The following is an 18509-nucleotide window of genomic DNA, read 5'->3' as shown; positions in this document are numbered from 1 at the left end:
ATAAAACTCTTAGATTTTTCTTTTTCTGCATAGGAGGGTTAGGGTTGTGAAAAAATTACTGACACATTGGTATCATGAACCAAGAAAGTTTGAGAACTCTTGATTGAGGTTAAAATTTAGTGTCATTAAAGTGGATAAAAATCAGTCATCTCCCATCCTTCCAAATGAGTTGAATTTCATTTTATGAAAGAAAAAAAAATGCATGTAAACTCTTTAATCAGGGTATGATGATGTTCAGTGTTTAAAATTGGAGCCTCTTTCGTACTTCCAGTTAAGGAACTAGAGGTCTTGAATGCTGTGTAAAATTTTCCTTCCTAACTGTATTAAGTTTTCCTTCTGATATGTCCTGAATATGTTTCCTTTCTCTGTCTCTGTTAGTTCAGATCAAGATTGGTAGGTGATTAAAGCACAAAGAAAGAAAGAAAGAAAGAAAGAAAGAAAGAAAGAAAGAAAGAAAAAATTTATAGAAGAACACACCTAAATATTTAAAAAGACCCTATAGCAAATTCGTCTTTGCAATCTACTACTTAACAAGTTTATGTAAAAATCTACACTATTCCATTTATTAATGACAGACTTTTCAAGTTTATTTAATCATGCAGATTTGCCTTGGCCTCTTTAAAAAGTTGGATATTTCTACATTGTTTCTATGTAAGCACTATGTGTTCATGTTATATATTTCATTTTCAAAAATGGCACAACGCAAGCAAAAGGTGCCCTTAAAAGTATACTAATTCCATTATAACAATAATTTTTAAATTGTCTTTAAAAAGTAATTATTAAAAAAATATATAATACAATATTTATGCTAATACTCATACCTGACTAAAAGAGAACAGCTCTCATAGTACCAAACAGATAAATGCTTTACATTTTCAGCGATGTTCTTTTAATTTCTTTGCTAATTCTAAGATACCTAACTTTTCTTTTTAAGATTTTATTTTTAGGGGTGCCTGGGTGGCTCACTCGGTTGAACGTCCAACTCATCCAACTCTTGATTTCAGCTCAGGTCATGATCTCAGTTTAGTTGGTGAGTTTCGAATCCTGCATCAGTGTTGCACTGACAGTGCAGAATCTGCTTGGGATTCTCTCTCTGTCCATCCTCAGCTCCATGCCCTCTCTGTCTCAAAATAAAATAAATAACCTTTAAAAAAATTGTTTTTAAGTAGTCCCTACCCCCAACATGGAGTTCGAACTCACAACCCTCAGATCAAGAGTCACATGTTCAGAGTGCCTGGGTGGCTCATTTGGTTGAGCACCAGGCTCTTGATATTGGTTCAGGGCATGATCTCACGGCTATGGGATTGAGCCCAGTGGCAGGCTCTGCCCTGAGCATGGAGCCTGCTTGGGATTGGGATTCTCTCTCTCTCTCTCTCTCTCTCTCTCTCTGTCCCTCCCCCTCTCCCTCTCCCTCTCTCCCCTGCTCATGCTCTCTCTAAAAAAAAAAAAAAAAAAAAAGAGTCACATGCCCTACTGGCTGAGCCACCCAGGCACCCCAACATACCAAACATTTTTAACATGTTAACATTTTTAACATTTTAACATAAACTAATAATGGCCAATTCACAGTATTAGTGAGCTAACAGAATGTGCCTCAATCAAACAAGTGTTTCCAGCATTGACTTTTATAGACATCATCATAATAATAACTAATATGTGTTAAAGCTTATAAAGGACATCTACACTGTAACTTTGACACAAACTTAGAGTGGAGAAGTCCCAAAATGGAGTAGAGAGGAAAGCAAAATACAGTTGTTTCTTAAGATTCAAAGTAGACTTGAGATTGAAATTAAGTATGAAAGACATTAAGAAATTGAATCTTATAACTGAGTTTGCTTCTCTTTGGTTTGGGATTTACCATCCAAAAGTCACTTTCAGAGTTAAGTAAAAGATAGCAGATGGAAATTTTAGTTTGAATAATTAAAAGCACTTTATTCATTGCCATTTTATTTCCCTTTTAAGAAATGTAGTTATATAGTTAGTTTTTGAGAAAAATTCCCTATAATAGATCATTTCTGTGTGAAGTTACACAATGTACTATTGTTTGAAACTATGAGAGTGATTTTATGTTTGATTTCTGTATATACCAACTTAGACATAAACTAGATCACAGTGATATTTTTAATAATACAAGCCCCTTGTAAAAAGTGACTTGAGTTTAGAAATAATAAAGATGTGCATTCAGCTGTTTGTTGTTCCCAAATTTTCTCTTTGGTCTTTGAAATATAAAATACTTGTGGGACTAGACAGGAGTCTATCATTGCATTGACCATGGCTTTCCCCTATTCACTTTCTCCTGCTATCCCCTTCTTTTAGGTCATTTTCAATGTCGGGAAGGAAGAGTACCCTATAATATATGGGCTTAGGTGTACCAGGCATCATTGCAGGGCATCTATGAACATCACAGCTCCTGAAAGCCTAGGCTCTATAGCCATCAATTGCACCTGGCTCAGTTCTCATATAGCATGCCCTTAAGAAGAGTAACTTCTCTAGACAAACTTATGCTCTTGCTTGGTTCACAGTTCTGGAAGTTAATATGTTTGCTCATTTATTTATCTATAATAATTATTTCTATTTATCTTTTTACTTAAGCATATGGCTTCCCCTATATAATACACTTAAAATTGTTTTTTAATTCTTCTGTGTATTTTTAATATTATTTGAAATTTCCAATTTCATGTAAAAAGTCTTACATATAAAAGTTAATTTGATAACCTGACAGTTTTTATTGTTTACTCTGCATTTTCTCTTATGTTACGATGTATAGCTGAAGGCAGGAAGTCTCTGCTACCACAAAACATTTTCCCTAGTACTCTTTTCTTTCTTATTTCATCTCATTTCTATTGCTTTAGACATTATATTCTTCCCTAACATGATTGGACCTGCATACATGTTAGCTCACTGAAAAACTTGGGTAAGGCTGAAAGCAAAGTTGAAGTACATTCCTATTGTATTAGTGATTTTTGTGTCACAGGTTATGTTTCACTTCACAAAAATTCTGTCCAAAATAACATTTTTAACAGTCATAATATTATACATCTTTACAAGGTATTATGCATAAAATGCTTTTGAAAAAAATTAAGCATTTTTTACTGGTAAACATCATCTCAATTTTATTCTATTAATATTACTGTTGATTCTGATATTACTATTCCCATTTTTTCTTTACTTGAGGAAATAAATAGTTTAAAAGCTATACAGCTTTTTTATAACTGAAATCTGAAATATTTACTCTTTGGTTCTAAGAAAGAAAGAGGTGCTATATATAATTAAAAGAAAGTCTTTAAAAGCCTGGCTCAGTTGGTAGAGCATGTGAACTCTTGATCTTGGGGTTTTAAGTTCGATCACCATATTGGGTGTAGAGATTACTTGAAAATAAAATCTTTGAAAAAATAATAGTAAAAGAAAATCTTCTCTGTTGGTAGTAAATCCTCACAGTGTGTAGGAGAAGCTCCAGGTCTTCTTGGACTATCAACATCATTTCTCTAAAATTTTTTTAAATGTTTTTATTTATTTTTGAGAGCAAGACAGAGCATGAATGGGGGAAGGGCAGAGAGAGAGGGAGACAACAGAATCTGAAGCAGGCTCCAGGCTCTGAACTGTTAGTACAGAGCCTGACTTGGGGCTCAAACCCACGAACTGCAAGATCACGACCTGAGCCAAAGTTGGCGCTTAAGACTGAGCCACCCACGTGCCCCTTTTCTCTAAAATTTGTAATAAAATATCAAAAAAAATCCTACGGATCACAGAGATTTCTTTTTAGTGTAACATGAGTCAGTTCTTCATAGGAAGCTTGACTGTCACAAGTTTCTATTTCTAGTTAGTGTTCTGCCTCCTGACATGTCTGCCCCTTCCGATGTGTATGTCTACTGGTAAGAACTCAAGCACTGAAGCAAGACTACACAAATAAAGGAATCTAACAAATGCCTGTTTTCCAGACTTAATATTCTGTAGAATATGGGGCAGAGTGGACCTAAAAGGGAATAAAATTAAACAATTGAATTGGAGACGAAGAAAAGAGGAGACAATTTTCGTAGAATTTTGGATGTGGAGCAAACATTAGAAATGACCTAATTTGATGGTCTCATTTTACAAAGGAGAGTGAAAACTTGCTTTAGGTTATTTCCCTAAACTACTTAGAACTCACAAATAGGTATAATAAGAAGATAAAGTGAAAAGGGACAAAATTATAGACCTGTGGCTATGAAAAGAGTGCTTAATATCAGTGAAGATCAGAGGAAGAGAAATCAGACAACAATATAACAAAATAGGGAGGCTGTAAAACTAACACTATTAGACCTGAAAATGCATTATTTTATTAGATAAGGTATTTTCCATAATATAATCATATTGTTTCTTGCCTTATTCTCCCCATTTTAATGTAATCTCATTGAAGTCAAGACTTGTCCCTTGACTAATTTGCCCTCCTATGATAATGAAAAACCATGCCTTAGACATAGTAGGAATTTGGTGTGTTAAGTTAGACACTTTCCAAGGAAGAAATTACTGTTAATAACTAATGAATAATAGAAATTCGCTCCAGGGATAGTATGATTTCAAATAAATGCAGTATGTGTATCCCCTACCCTACCTTACCATCACTAAACACTGTTACTGTAGAAAAATACAATATTTTAGGGGCATCTGACTGGCTCAGTGGGTAGAGCATGTGACCCTTGATCTCGGGATTGTGAGTTCAAGCCCCATGTTGGATGTGGAGATTACTTGAAAATAAAATCTTTCAAAGAAAAATATAATATTTTAGAGTTGTGTCCTTTTTTTTTTTTTTTTCTGAATAATCCTGTATTTCCCTGGAACATCTAGTCTTGCTTCAGACAGAAGGAAAAGATGAGAAAGGAAGCCTATGAAAAATAAAAACTGGCAGGAAGAACTTCAGAAGGAGAAAGCATATGGGTGGAACTGATTGGTACCCTGGGTGTCAGCGGTTAGGTCAAGGCAGGTAGGCTTTACTCTGCCCTGCAAATGCTTGTGTCTGGCCAATAGTCACAGATTCCATCAGTGAGAGGCAGAGCAGAGAGACTTTTTTCCCCTGGTGCTTGTTGTTCTTTGGATGCTATCTACAATGAAGATTTAGATTCAATTAATATTACTGGCCATGTGTCCTGTATATTATGGTATACAGTATTGTCTTGGTTGGTAGCTACTTTATAGATGCTGTGGTTAAGTAAATTACTGCCTTAGCCACCAGCCACATTTGTAGTATAAGCTCTAACTTTTTAACATCCCCCCACCCCCTTCCTCTTCAGAAAACTGTTTTTTGGGTTGATATGATGAGTTATGCCACTAGGTTAGATTATCTAGATGTTGGTTAGCCTCTCAATCCCAAGGATACATTTATACCTCTCTTTCCATTATTGACTCATTCACATACGGTTATAGATTGCTCACTTACTGAGTAGGCTAGCTCTGGAATGTTGAGTCTTAAGAGTAGATTTGAAAAGACCTAGAAAATCTTTCTGCTGCCTTTAACCTCCCCCATTTATTTCTTAGTTTACCACATGTCATTCTTTCAAGTGAAATTCAGGCGGTAATTTATGTGCATTGAATGCCCACCTCTCTACTTTTAAAATGATCAACTGTTCTGTGAAAGGCAATATATTTCCAAATATTGTTACAAAGGAGTTTACAAAATTATTTAATTCTCTAAAAGAAGATCTAGATGGGATATGAGAACATTGAGCAGCTTATAAGGGGAATAGAGAAGGTATTGAAAAGGAGGCGAGGAAATTGAGAGGCACTATGGTCTCTGGAGCCTTTACTCAGGATTGGCCCTAGGAATGTAGCTGCTGAGCCCAAGATCCTATGTTCTTCAGTTGAACTATCAACATCTCCTAGAGTAAGCACAGTGGATAAAAGATTCCATCCAGGACTCACTTGCAGCTTACTGGACTTCGTGATCATTTTCCTGGGGTATATGCTATTTCAAAATACTAAAAACCATTTCCTGATATATAGCTAGAGCAGTGATTAATTTGGGTATTCCTTCCTCTCACTGGACAAGAGAACCTTTGTAGGAAAATAGATCATCTGTAATTTTTAACTGTCGGCTAAAAATTAAATATTAAATATAAGACCTGATAAATTTAAACTCACAGACTAAATTAAGGGTTATGTTTCCATGTTAAGAACCTTCATGTTTGGGGGGTGCCTGGGTGGCTCAGTTGGTTGAGCTTCCGACTTCATGATATCATGTTTTGTGAGTTCAAGCCCCACATCAGGCTCTCTGCTGTCAGTATAGAGCACACTTTGGATCCTCTGTCCCCTTGCTCTCTGCTCCTCCCCTGCTCATGCTCTCTTTCTCTCTCAAAAATAACTAAAACATTAAAAAAACGAAGAGCCATCATATTTTATTCTTTGATAAGCAAAATAAATATCTATATATAGGATACACCCATTTTAGAGAGTTTGAAGTAAATATGTATTGATAATGGCATCTTTGTTTTTAAACTTTATGATATGAAAACATTAATTTTTTAAGCATGGAAGAGGGGTGACATTAAATTAAAAAATAGGCATAGAATTTGCATGCCAGTAACTTTAGATGTGTAAAAATAAAATGCAATTAGTGTAGTTTTAAATTTGACCAATTAAATTCTGCAGATCATCTGCATACTCCAGGGATGTGGACGCTAAGTCACTAGAATTTGTTTTTAATTGGACATATACTGACTAGTCATGTGGACATTTAATGTTTTTGCTTATAAACTATAAGTCCTTAGATTTGAAAACACAGTAACTTTGTGTAACTGGATGTAATTATTCCCAACAGGATTTAAATCAACTCCTTAGCAGTGTTTTACAGATTACTTTACTTAAAAAAATTTTTTTTAATGTTTATTTATTTTTGAGAGAGGGAGAGAGACGGAGTGTAAGCTGGGTAGGGGCAGAGAGAGGGAAACACAGAATTTGAAATAGGCTCCAGGCTCTGAGCTGTCAGGACAGAGCCTGACACAAGGCTTGAAATAACAGAACGCGAGATCATGACCTGAGCTGAAGTGGGATGCTTAACCGTCCCACTTCCGGGGACGGTTATTTCCACATGATCTGTATTTTCTATTTTCTACACCTAAAGGCTGCATTTCCCTTAGTCCCAAAGTGTGTGTTTCAAAATCCATCCTAAATTAGGTACATTGGTTTAGAGTTATCCTATTGCTACTGATTTAAAAAGGAAAGAAAGAAAAAAAAAAGATCTCTGAATCTGCCAAGTGTGGGGTTAAAGGTTGGAAGGGGATTTTTATGCTGTTGGAGAAAGATAGGTCAGCCTAGTCAGAAGATTTGGAATAGATTACTGGTATAGTCAGTTCTTGAGTGTGAAATACCACACTGTCTAATAGAACATTTTAGAAGAAAATAAAAGATAAATGCAAGGAAAGATGCATCTTCATGAAACAGAGTAATTTCAGCTGTTTATTCAAGGACTTTAATTTTTACTTCATAAAAAATAGTGTTCTGAACTCATGAACCTGAAGTGAACCCCACAATACCCTAATTCTTGGTCTTTAAGAAGTCTGGAAGGCATGACCAAAATTAAGTCAATTTGTAATTGTTAGCACTTAGTTCAATATCTCTTAAGAAGCACAGTTCCTTATACTTAGTAACTATTCTCTGTTGAATGAGTGAATGAATGAATGCATGAATGAATGACCTATCAACCACATTTAACTGGCGTGTTTAGTATGTGTACTATGTAATTTTAAACGAATTACTGGATCCCACCAAAGTGCAAAATAGCCTTAAAAATAAAGATCCAGAACAAAGATATGAGACTGTGGATATTTTTTATTTTGTTGTTTGTGGTTTGTTTCTTTTCCACATTTTCAACAATTAATGTTATATAGTTAAGTTTTTTCAAGAAACATACTTGGCTAGAATGTATCTTAAGATCAAACATAAATTTCACCTATAATAACGAATGTCTCAACCTGTGATTCAAATTGCAGAGGCCTTTCTTTTACATTAATGGCTACTTTTAAAAACTAATATAATTATAACCACCCAACATTTCTAGGCTTAACTTAAAGGAAGTAGAATTTTTTCTTAACCTGTAGAAACTGAATTGATGTTTCTGGCACTGATGCAGAGTAACAGTTCCATTTGGTAGTGTTGAAAACATTTATTCTTTTCTGAAAACCAGCCAAGGTATTAAATTGGATGACAACTTTCTTGTTGCAAATCAGATTTTTTTTTTATTATTACACATAATTATCAAAGTTGGGTAGAGTTGTTTAAGTCCTCCGTGTAAGTGGGTGGTTTGAGTCCCCCCTCTCCAAGTATAATCATATTTGAATGACTTTGAAAAAAATAACCATGATGACTTATAAAAATAATCCCCACTCTTCCTGATAGGAACAACATATTGAACTGGGTGGAAGAACTGTGGCAATTGGAAGTTGACCCTATGACTAATGGTGGAGATTTCTGTCTAGGTGGGTCACATGGACTTAGTTATCTGCCCACTGGAATGACACAATGGGGAGCTAGCTGATGAATATTGTGGAACATCTGTGAATGGATCACAGCTATGCCTGACGTGAATCATTCCTCCCTCAAAAATCTAAAGTTTAATAGTTAAGAAATTCCAAACTGTTGTCACATAAACTGAGATTTGGCCTATTCTAGGAGTTAAGAGGGAATGAATACAGTACATATTCTAAGACATTTTGCCAGTAAGTTGTTGGCTACGTTTTAGGCCCCTAAATTTAGGAAAACCTAAAAAAAAAAAAACCTACTGAAAGAGATTAGTAAGAGCCTTGGGTCACTGCAAACAGTAAAATATACCTTTTTCAACTGCTCACCACCATCACGGAGGGTATAGTACTTGGTAATTTTCCTGATCAGAGACATAGATTTCCCTATCTTGTTTAGTTAGAAGTTTGAATTGCATGATGCCTGAGGCACCTCCACCTGCAAAATTTCCACGACTTTTAAAGGGATCTTGGGGCAAGTATTTGGTGTATGACTCTTCAGGTGACAATTTCCTTCAGTGAATGATCTTATTTCACATTGATTTCCCTAATTTGAGATTAAAGTCTTTTCTTCAGGGTGCTATTAAAAGCAACTGGAAAAAAAAATAAAGGCAAAACTGTAGGTTCATGTGGGTCTGGCTAGGTGTGAAGCTGTGGTTTCCTGGATATATTGCTAATGCTGTTTTTACAACTCTTTGCGGGTAATTTAGCTTACCTGGTTATAGAGAAGAGGTTGGGGAGTCGGGAATAGTTTATGCTTTTATTTCCAATTCCAGGAGTAACCTGCGACCAGTATGATCTGAAATATATAGCATTGTTTTTAGTTTTACTTTTTCTCTGGTATCTTGGTATACCTAGCTTTGCTTCTTTAGATTCTTCGACACTAAAGAGAAAATGAGACTGCATAAGGTCTACTCACCAGGGATGTTTACAAATAAGATTGTGTCTGTGTGTGTCTTTGTATTTTGTGAATTGTGAGCAAGTTGTGGTGGATATCTTTGCCAATAAATAATAAACACATACTTAGAATTTTACAGTTTTATAATGAGAGTGTTTTTAGCTGTGACAAACAGGTCACATAGACTAATAATCTAAGATAATAATCTACTGAGTTACTATTTCAAGGAATATATATATATCTGTTTGACAATGGTGTAATCAACAGGGGGCCAGCTCTGTTAAAGCAAACAGACTAATGGGTTGGAGTGAAAAAGGGGCCCACTGCAATCTCTAAATTCTAGACTTTGTGGGCTTTTAGAGAAATAAAACTATAAGTGGAAGAAAAAGAATGAAATGTGTGAATGTGATGTGTTCCTCACAAAGACTAAATTGATGGGATTTGTCCTATAAAATATCAAAAAGTAAATTTGTCCCTATTGCTTTATTTTTAAATAGATGTACAGCCATTGTTTTGCATTGAAATGTATATTCATACATTTTATCTGATTATATTTTGGGAAAATGAAGTTGGGGGGGATTTGTTTTTGTTCTTTTTTTTTAAGGAAAGCACGAAGAAGAATATACAAATGGGAATATTAATTGTTTACAATTGCCAATAGTTTCTTTTCTGAACTTGAAAACAGTTATGTTTCTAAATATGAGAACAATAATTTTGCCTAAAATTGCAGTATAATGACCAGGACTTCTCTCCTTTTTAGAGAAGCAGTGAAGTGTTTCTGGAACAGATAAGACAGCAGCGATCCAGTGAGGTTGATTCCCCAGAGGAAAGCTATGCATACCTAACTTATTGGAAAGTAAACTACTCTTCAATTAATGATGTCCTCCTTTTCTCAAGGTGTCCAAAGACAGGAGGCAGTCTGTAAAAGATTGGACGACAACTCTATTGTCCAGAACAATTACTGTGACCCTGACAGTAAGCCACCTGAAAATCAAAGAGCCTGCAACACTGAGCCCTGCCCACCTGAGTAAGTAAGAGTAAGAAATGAGAATTATTTTTTTTAAGTGCAAAGAGAAAAGCATTAGCTACTCATATTTGGAAACATATTCATATGTTATGAAAAGGGGAGAAAACATCACAGAGGGTAGATTTTGATATCCCTTTCACTGAGCTAAGATTTCTATCTATCCATAGGTTTCAGTTATTAATCCTTAAAAGCAGGAACTTCAGTAGGTTGATCTGGCACAGTGCTAGAAATTATCATGTTTCATCAATTCTAAGGCACATATCTTTTCACATTTTAACATCTTGGAAATTGAGATTTATCTTGCAATTGATAGTGTGTTACTTACAATAAAAATTGTCATTATTTTTATCTTTCTTAATTTAGGTACATAGAATAATGGTATCTTAAATTCAATAAAACACATTAGATTGGTGTGCAGTCCTATCTTTTCCAGATATTTATCCTAAAGGCCTAAAGACTTTTTTTTTTAACGTTTAGTTTTGAGAGAGAGAGAGAGAGAGAGAGAGCGCGGACGTGCAATTGGGTGCATGAGTGGGGGAGGGGCAGAGAGAGAGAAGGGGGGTGCAGAGAGAGCCAGGAACAGAGGATCCCAAGTGGGCTGTGCCTTGACAGCAGTGATCCCAATGTGGGGCTGGAACTCATGAACAGTGAGATTATGACTTGAGCCGAAGTCGGATGCTCAACCAACTGAACCAACCAGCCGGCCCAAGACTCTTTTTTTAATGTTTATTTATTTATTTTGAGAGAGAGAGAGAGAGCAAGTAGGAGAGAGGCAGAGAGAGAATCCCAGGGCAGAGCCTGATGCAGGGCTCAAACTGTGAGATCATGACCTTAGCCGAAATCAAGATTCAGTTGCTTAATCAACTGAGCCACCCAAGTGCCCCTATACAGCATGCAACTCCTGATCTCAGGGTCATGAGTTCAAGCTCCACATTGGGTACAGAGATTACTTTAAAAAAAAAAAAAAAAAAAAGGCAATGATTACATAAGAAAAGACAAAGCCACCCAGGCACCCCAAAGATATTTGATTTTTTTTTTAATGTTTATTTACTTTTGAGAGAGAGGGAGAAACAGCATGCAAGCAGGGAAGGGGCAGAGAGAGAGGGAGACACAGAATCCAAAGCAGGCTCTAGGCTCTGAGCTGTCAGCACACAGCCTGATGCGGGGCTCCAACCCACAAGATGAGATCATGACCTGAGCCAAGGTTGAACTCTTAACTGACTTGACCCACCCAGGCACACCTAAACACATTTGATTTTTAAAAATTTTTTCTCTTTTCTGCCAATTATTGTTATAAATTTAACTCAAAAGAAGTGGGGAAACTACACAAACTATAAAAACTGCTTAAAAACCATGGGCAAAATTTTTTCCCTTCCCATGTTTCTTATAACTTTCAACATTATTTTCATGTAATTGTGCTTCTCAACCCATCAAGTTACTTTCCTGACATTCAGGAATTTGAGTATTATGTTTGACATTTGATCGGCCTTTTAAGACGTCTGAGTGGTCACACCTGTTCTATTTTGGCTTCAGCTTTTTTATTTGTTTAGGCTTAAATGCTATTCGAACACCCCTTGAGATTTCAGTGGTTTGTCATTCCATCCCATGTATTGTGGGTTTAGATATTACATTGGAGTTGTTTATCTATCTACCTATGTATCTATCTATGTTATATATATAATATAGATCGATGTAATAACTATAATATATAATCTATTTGATATATATTTATAGTTAGAGATAATTGACATTCAAATTAACATACATAATTAAAATTAAGTTTCCTTTCCTTTTGTAATTCTAAAATAAATTTATTTATTGAGGCACCTGGGTGGCTCACTTGGTTAAGCATCTGACTTTGATTTTGGGTTCAGGTCATGATCTCAGGTTTCTTGAGGTTGAGCCCCTGCATTGGGCTCAGTGCTGACAGCACAGAGCCTACTTGGGATTGTCTCTCTCTTCCTCTCTCCCTGCCCTCCTCCCACCCCTCAGCTCCTATGCGTGCCCACACTCACTCTCTCTTGTGCACTTTCTCTTGTACACACTCTCTCTCCCAAAATAAATACATAAATTTAAGTTATTTATTTTATAAGTTATTTATTAACTTCATTAAAGTTATATAATATTTTTTTTAAGTTTGGAGACAAGAGAATGGAATTCGAAAAAGAAAGATAAAGAGAATATGAAAAAAGAAAATTTAGGCCGACGTCTTTTCAGAAAGAGCTAAAGATATAAAGAGCTTAAAATATTACTCTTTCTTAGTCCATATTTTTCTTAGTTCCTTCTTAATTTATTTTTTATTCCTTTGAATTGAGACTATGAAAAAGAAAATCTCAATTCTTCAGAATGGTTGTTGTATATCATAAAATTCCCAGTAGACCTTGGTATTCTAGAGATAAAAATCATTGAAAGACTAGTGAATTCAATAACACTTTTTAAAAAGTTTGTTTGTTTTTTTGTTTATTAATTAATTAATTTATTTATTTACTTATTTTGAGAGAGAGAGAGAGCAGGGGAGGGACAGAAAGGGAGGAGAGAAAGAATCCCAAGCAGTCTCCACGCTGTCAGTGCAGAGCCCAACATAGGGGTTCAATCTCAAAAACTCTGAGATCATGACCTGAGCTGAAATCAAGAGTTGGATGCTTAACTGACTTAGCTACCCCAGGCACCCACAACAATACTTTAAATGAGTATGGAATAAAGGAAAGAAGATGAGTTTTTTTTTTCAGATATGATGTAATAATCATATTTGTTTTTTGTTGTACATATTAAAGCATGAAAATTTTAGAACACAGGTAAGTAAAAATAAGAAAATTAAAAATACTTGTAATACTTAAACTACCACTGTTAATATTTTGATATATGTATATATTTCAGTCTTTTTTCTATGTTTACATTTTCTATGTTTATGTTTTTCTGTTGTTTATGTATATAACAAAATGGTATGATATGATTTATGAAGCTTTGTAGTCAGTTTTCAACATATTTTGAACATTAAATATCTTCTAAAATATTCAGTAGATATGTCCCTGTTTACTTAAATTGGTTTTCCACTGTTGAATAACTTTGGCTGTGTCTTAGCTTTTGATCCCTTAACATACCACAGTATTAACATTTTTTGCTACTAAAACTTTGCTCTCTATAATTATGCTGTTATGTTAAATGAATGGGAATAGAATTCCTTGTTCAGATGGAAATATATTTTAGCCTTTGAAACATTGTCAGATTGTTCTCCAGAAATAATATATGAATGTATATTCCCAATAAGAGCATTTTAGAACATCATTTCCCTGAACTGCACAACACTGGATATTATTGTTTTAAAAACAATCTTTGATTATTTTATAGAGAAAAAAGCCTCGGTATCTAACTGTTGTTTTATTTTGTATTTCTTGGATTGCAGATAAGGATAAGCATTGAAAAATTATGTACGGTTGCCATTTGTATTACTTATTTTTGCTTTTATGATCCATGGCCTATCCTATCCCATTTTTCTATTGAAGTGTTTCTCATTTTGTTACTGATTTCTAGTAACTCTTAATGTATTAAAGATATTTAGTCTTTTACCTTTGTTCCAAATATTTTATCTGAGTTTGTCATATGTTTTCCATATTTTTATGGTGCTGTTATCTATTTTTACTTATAGAAGTTTTAAAATATTACATAGAAAAGCTATCAAACTTTTATTTCTTTCATAGTTTAGGAAGGCCTCATCCACTCTAAGAATGTACTTTTAAAGTTTCTTTCAAAGTTTCTTTTTTAAAAAAAGTTTATATATTGTTTTGAGAGAGAGAGTACATGTGAGTGCAAGCAGTGGAGGAGCAGAGAGAGGGAGAGGGAGAGAGAATCCCAAGAAGGTTCCATGCTCAGAGTATAGTCCAATGCAGGGCTTGATGCCACGACCTTGGGATCATGACCTAAGCTGAAATCAAGACTTGGACCTCAACCAACTAAATCACCCAGGCGCCTCTCTTCTTTATTTTAAATGTAAACTTTGGGGCACCTGGGTGGCTCAGTCGGTTAGGCGTCCGACTTCAGCTCAGGTCATGATCTCACGGTCTGTGAGTTTGAGCCCCACGTCGGGCTCTGTGCTGACAGCTCAGAGCCTGGAGTCTGTTTCGGATTCTGTGTCTCCCTCTCTCTTTGCCCCTCCCCTGCTCATGCTCTATCTCTGTCTAAAAAATAAATTAAAAAAAATTTTTTAAATTAAAAAAAATTAAATGTAAACTTTATTTGAAATATACTTGCCTATTTTGAGGAAAGGATCTGTATTTGTTTTCAAATTCTAAGTACCAGGGTACCTGCGTGGCTCAGTCAGTTAAGTGTCTGACTCTTGATTTTGGCTCAGGTTGTGATCTCAAGGTTTGTGAGATCAAGTCCCTGTGTTGGACTCTGAGCTGACATCAAAGAGCCTGCTTGGGATTCTCTCTCTGCCCCTCCTCCACTTGTGCACATGCATGTGTATGCTCACATGTGCACGTGCTCTCTTTGTCTCTCAAAATAAGTAAATATTTTTAAAAATCTCAAATTCTGAATACTATTAATTTAACATCCTCAATGGTATTTTTTATGAGATTCAGTAAATTTATTTATATATTAATTTTTTTAAAGTTTATTTATTTTGAGAGAGAGAAAGAGAGAGAGCGCACGAGCAGGTGAGGGACAGAGAGAGGGGAAGAGAGAGAATCACAAGCAAGCTCCATGCTGTCAGTGCAGAGCCCAATGTGGGGCTCAGTTTCACAAACCATGAGGTCATGACCTGAGCCTAAATCAAGAGTCAGACACTTAATCAACTGAGTCACCCAGGCACCCCGCTAAATGGTATTTTTTAAGTTTATTTATTTATTTTGAGAGGGACAGAGAGAGCATGATCTGGGGAGGGGCAGAGAGACAGAGAATCCCAAGCTGACTCTGCAGTCAGGACAGAGCCTGACACGGGTCTCGAGCTCACGAAACTATGAGATTATGACCTGAGCCAAAATCACGAGTTGGACTGACTGAGCCACCCAGGTGCTCCTAAATAGTATTTTTTTAAATGAGAAATTATCTTTTTAACTAATAAAATGTTTCCAATGTCTCTTATTCATATTGAAGACTTTATAAGCAGGGTATGGAAAACTAGAGGGCAATAAGATTTATCTTTGTGTTTTATAAAAAAAAATGACAGGGGGCTAGGAAGAATAGATGAAAGATGCATTGGTAGAGAAATATTAATAGTGTTTATTTGGAAAAACTTAAAGGGTAGAGGAAACCTTGCTGGGAAAAATTAATGTGCTCATAGCAGCAACTCTTTTGTGAGAAAGAGTATAGTAATCAAGATGGTGAGGTGACCAGGGACAGGAAGAAAATAAGAATTCCAGAGGCACTGAGTGAACATGGTGGGATTCCTGACAAAGTCTTAAATAATTGGAAAAGGAAAAGGGAGGGGTTGATATTAAAGTCCATGACTGATAGGAAGCTAGTGCCCCAATCATGAGAAAAGGAAGTAATGCTGAGTTGGAATCCAAAGAGAATGGCCAAGAGTTCAGTTTTCACCATGCTATCTCTCTCTAGCAAGAATGTTTCTATATATGGCCTCCTGTGAAGAATTCTTGGATATTGAATATTATTCCTGTATGACACTTTAGTTTTTAAAGTTGTAAAAATCAGAGGGGTGAAAACAATAGAGTATTATACATTGTGATAATACTGTGACCATGAGTTAAGAAAACATTTTTTAAGCAACTGCAATGTGAAAGGCTCTATGCTTTCAGAAGAATGGCTCACTTGCCTGAGGACAATCTAATCGGATAAATATGTATGAAAATAACTCTAGTTAAGGATATGTTAAGTAAAAAAAAGAATTTTTAACAAAAGTGCTAAAGGATGCTTGCACTGCGGAGAAATTTTTACTTGCGGGTTAGGTTTTATTTAAAATTGTTTTTAATGTTTATTTATTTTTGAGAGAGACAGACAGAGACAGAGTATGAGCAGGGGAGGGGTGGAGAGACAGGGAGACACAGAATCCGAAGCAGGCTCCAGACCCTGAGCTCTCAGCACAGAGCCCTACGTGGGACTTGAACTCACAAACTGCGAGATCATGACCTGAGCCGAAGTCAGATGCTTAACTGACTGAGCCACCCAGGCACCCCTTCATTTTTTTTTTTTTAATTTAGAAAAATCTCACCTGTGAAATGTTTAGGGCATAGAGATTTATGCTTAGTATTAGTTTTACTTTCCAGTTAGTTGAGTAATGAGCAGATTTTCTTTTTACCAACTTAATGTTTAGATTTTTTTTAACCTGTTTTAAAATATAGTAAAGTTCTAGTATCCTAGTAAGTAGTTAATGGGTTACATATTTAAATCTCTCTTTGAGTAAAGATGTTATTGTCAGATTATGAATTTTTTTTAATTTTGCTATGTTGTGTTTATGAGAAGAGTTGATAAGTAGATGCTGGACTCTGGGACAAAGGCTGGGAAATCTCTTTCTCTCTGTCTCTCTTTTAATCTAAACATCAAATATCAGTTTATTTTCATATGCTCTGCCATTTCCCTTTAAGTTAAAAATCAAAAATAATATTCTAGTTTTATGATTGGTTCTTGCTTCAAAAATATTCCAATTAACCTAGGTTTGTGAACATATTTTATAGTGTCTCTCTTATTCCCTCTGCCCCCCCATAATATATTGTTTGTCCTATTAATACACAGACACTGTAGGTCAAGATTACACAGATGGCACCACACCATTCTTATTTCAGACAGTTGAACATGAATCCCACTAGTTGTTAGTGTCCAATGGATATGAAGACACTTGTGAAAATGTAGACAATTTGATCCCTGGGTGTTGGGAAGAGCTCAGAAAGAAGCATCCCTGGTATTGTTCAGACTATAACAATTCAGCAGTTGACATTTCCAGAGAGAATTTTTGTGTTTTCTACCACAAAATCTAGAGGAGAAAAAAAGGAGAAATGGGGAGAAGGTCATCAGAGGGTCAAATGCAATGGGGAGAGTGAAGGTGAAAGAAGCCATATGTCTTAAACTGGACAGGGGAATAGAGAAAATGAGATGAGTGGATGCAGTGGCAAAATTGCAAAACAAGTTAAATAACTAGGGTGTGATTTAATCCTGTGGAGAGACATGGGAAGGGATGATTTGGTGAGCAATAAAGATGCAACCGGGACTGAAATCAGAGTTCGAGTCAGAAGGGAAATTGGGAGGGTGGTTAATACTTTTACTTTCATACATTCCAAATAAAATGCTCGACTGATGCATCTAGACTAAGAGATGGTTGGCAATAAAAGAGAGGACAAAGAATAAAAAGATGGAGGTGGCCCTGACCTCATGCAGCAAAGAACAGCAACACCTCCTGAATCACTGCTATTACTCTGGGCACCTGTGTTTAATTTGAAGGACTCCATCCCTCTTACATTATGAGACCTAATGAGATCATGGCTGGAGGTGGTATGACTGGACTTTTTGTGGCTGAGTTATACACATTTCTGTTTTATCCCCTAATCTTGGTGATGAAATCACTGTTGCAAATTGAATCAGAGTTTCACTATGGCTGGCATGCAAGTTATTATTCTCAGTACACATTTTCCTCTTTACCAAAAATGGTACTAACAACTTGGGATCATGTTCATCTGTGGAAAACAAAATGGAAAGAATATGAAAATTGCTTTAAGTCTCCTCTGGAAAATAACTTAGAAAAAAACCCATTAATATCAGATTCTCAGGATTAAATTATTGTTACTTAAATGAATTTTAGGTTGAAAGTGTTTAAGTTTTGGAAAGATGTATTTTAAGTTTTAGAAACTGGTTAATCGCCATATTTCTAAACACTGGTTTTCCACTCTGTAAGGGACAAAGGCCATGGTTGCTCATTTGGCTAACTACAGGCTCAAATTTGGAAACTAGTATTCTGACTTCACTAAAGTACTATCTTCCACATACAAAACTGGCGCAATCACATAAGCTCACACTCTTCCCTCGGATGGTCTCTTACCCAAGAGCATTAGCATATCCTGTGAGGATAGTTGTATGATTTATAATCATGGATGGATGAAAATGACTAGTGACTTCATGCTTCTGACCTAGATCCTACTACTTAGCAGGGTTA

The 18509-nt window shown here is 35.6% G+C and overlaps 1 protein-coding gene across 1 annotated transcript in view; it reads left to right on the top strand.

Moving 5' to 3' along the window:
- ADAMTS6 (ADAM metallopeptidase with thrombospondin type 1 motif 6) overlaps positions 1-18509 on the top strand; it is a 79574-nt gene that overhangs the window by 30614 nt on the left and 30451 nt on the right. Inside the window, exon 9 of the mRNA XM_049648884.1 lies at positions 10282-10411. Coding sequence (XP_049504841.1) covers positions 10282-10411 — 130 coding nt within the window. The remainder of the gene's footprint in view (positions 1-10281; positions 10412-18509) is intronic.

The sequence above is a fragment of the Panthera uncia genome, assembly GCF_023721935.1.
Source record: "Panthera uncia isolate 11264 chromosome A1 unlocalized genomic scaffold, Puncia_PCG_1.0 HiC_scaffold_17, whole genome shotgun sequence".
In the NCBI taxonomy this organism is placed as follows: Eukaryota; Metazoa; Chordata; class Mammalia; order Carnivora; family Felidae; genus Panthera; species Panthera uncia.
Note: the sequence above shows the minus strand (reverse complement) of the source record. Positions and strands in the feature narration are given on the sequence as shown.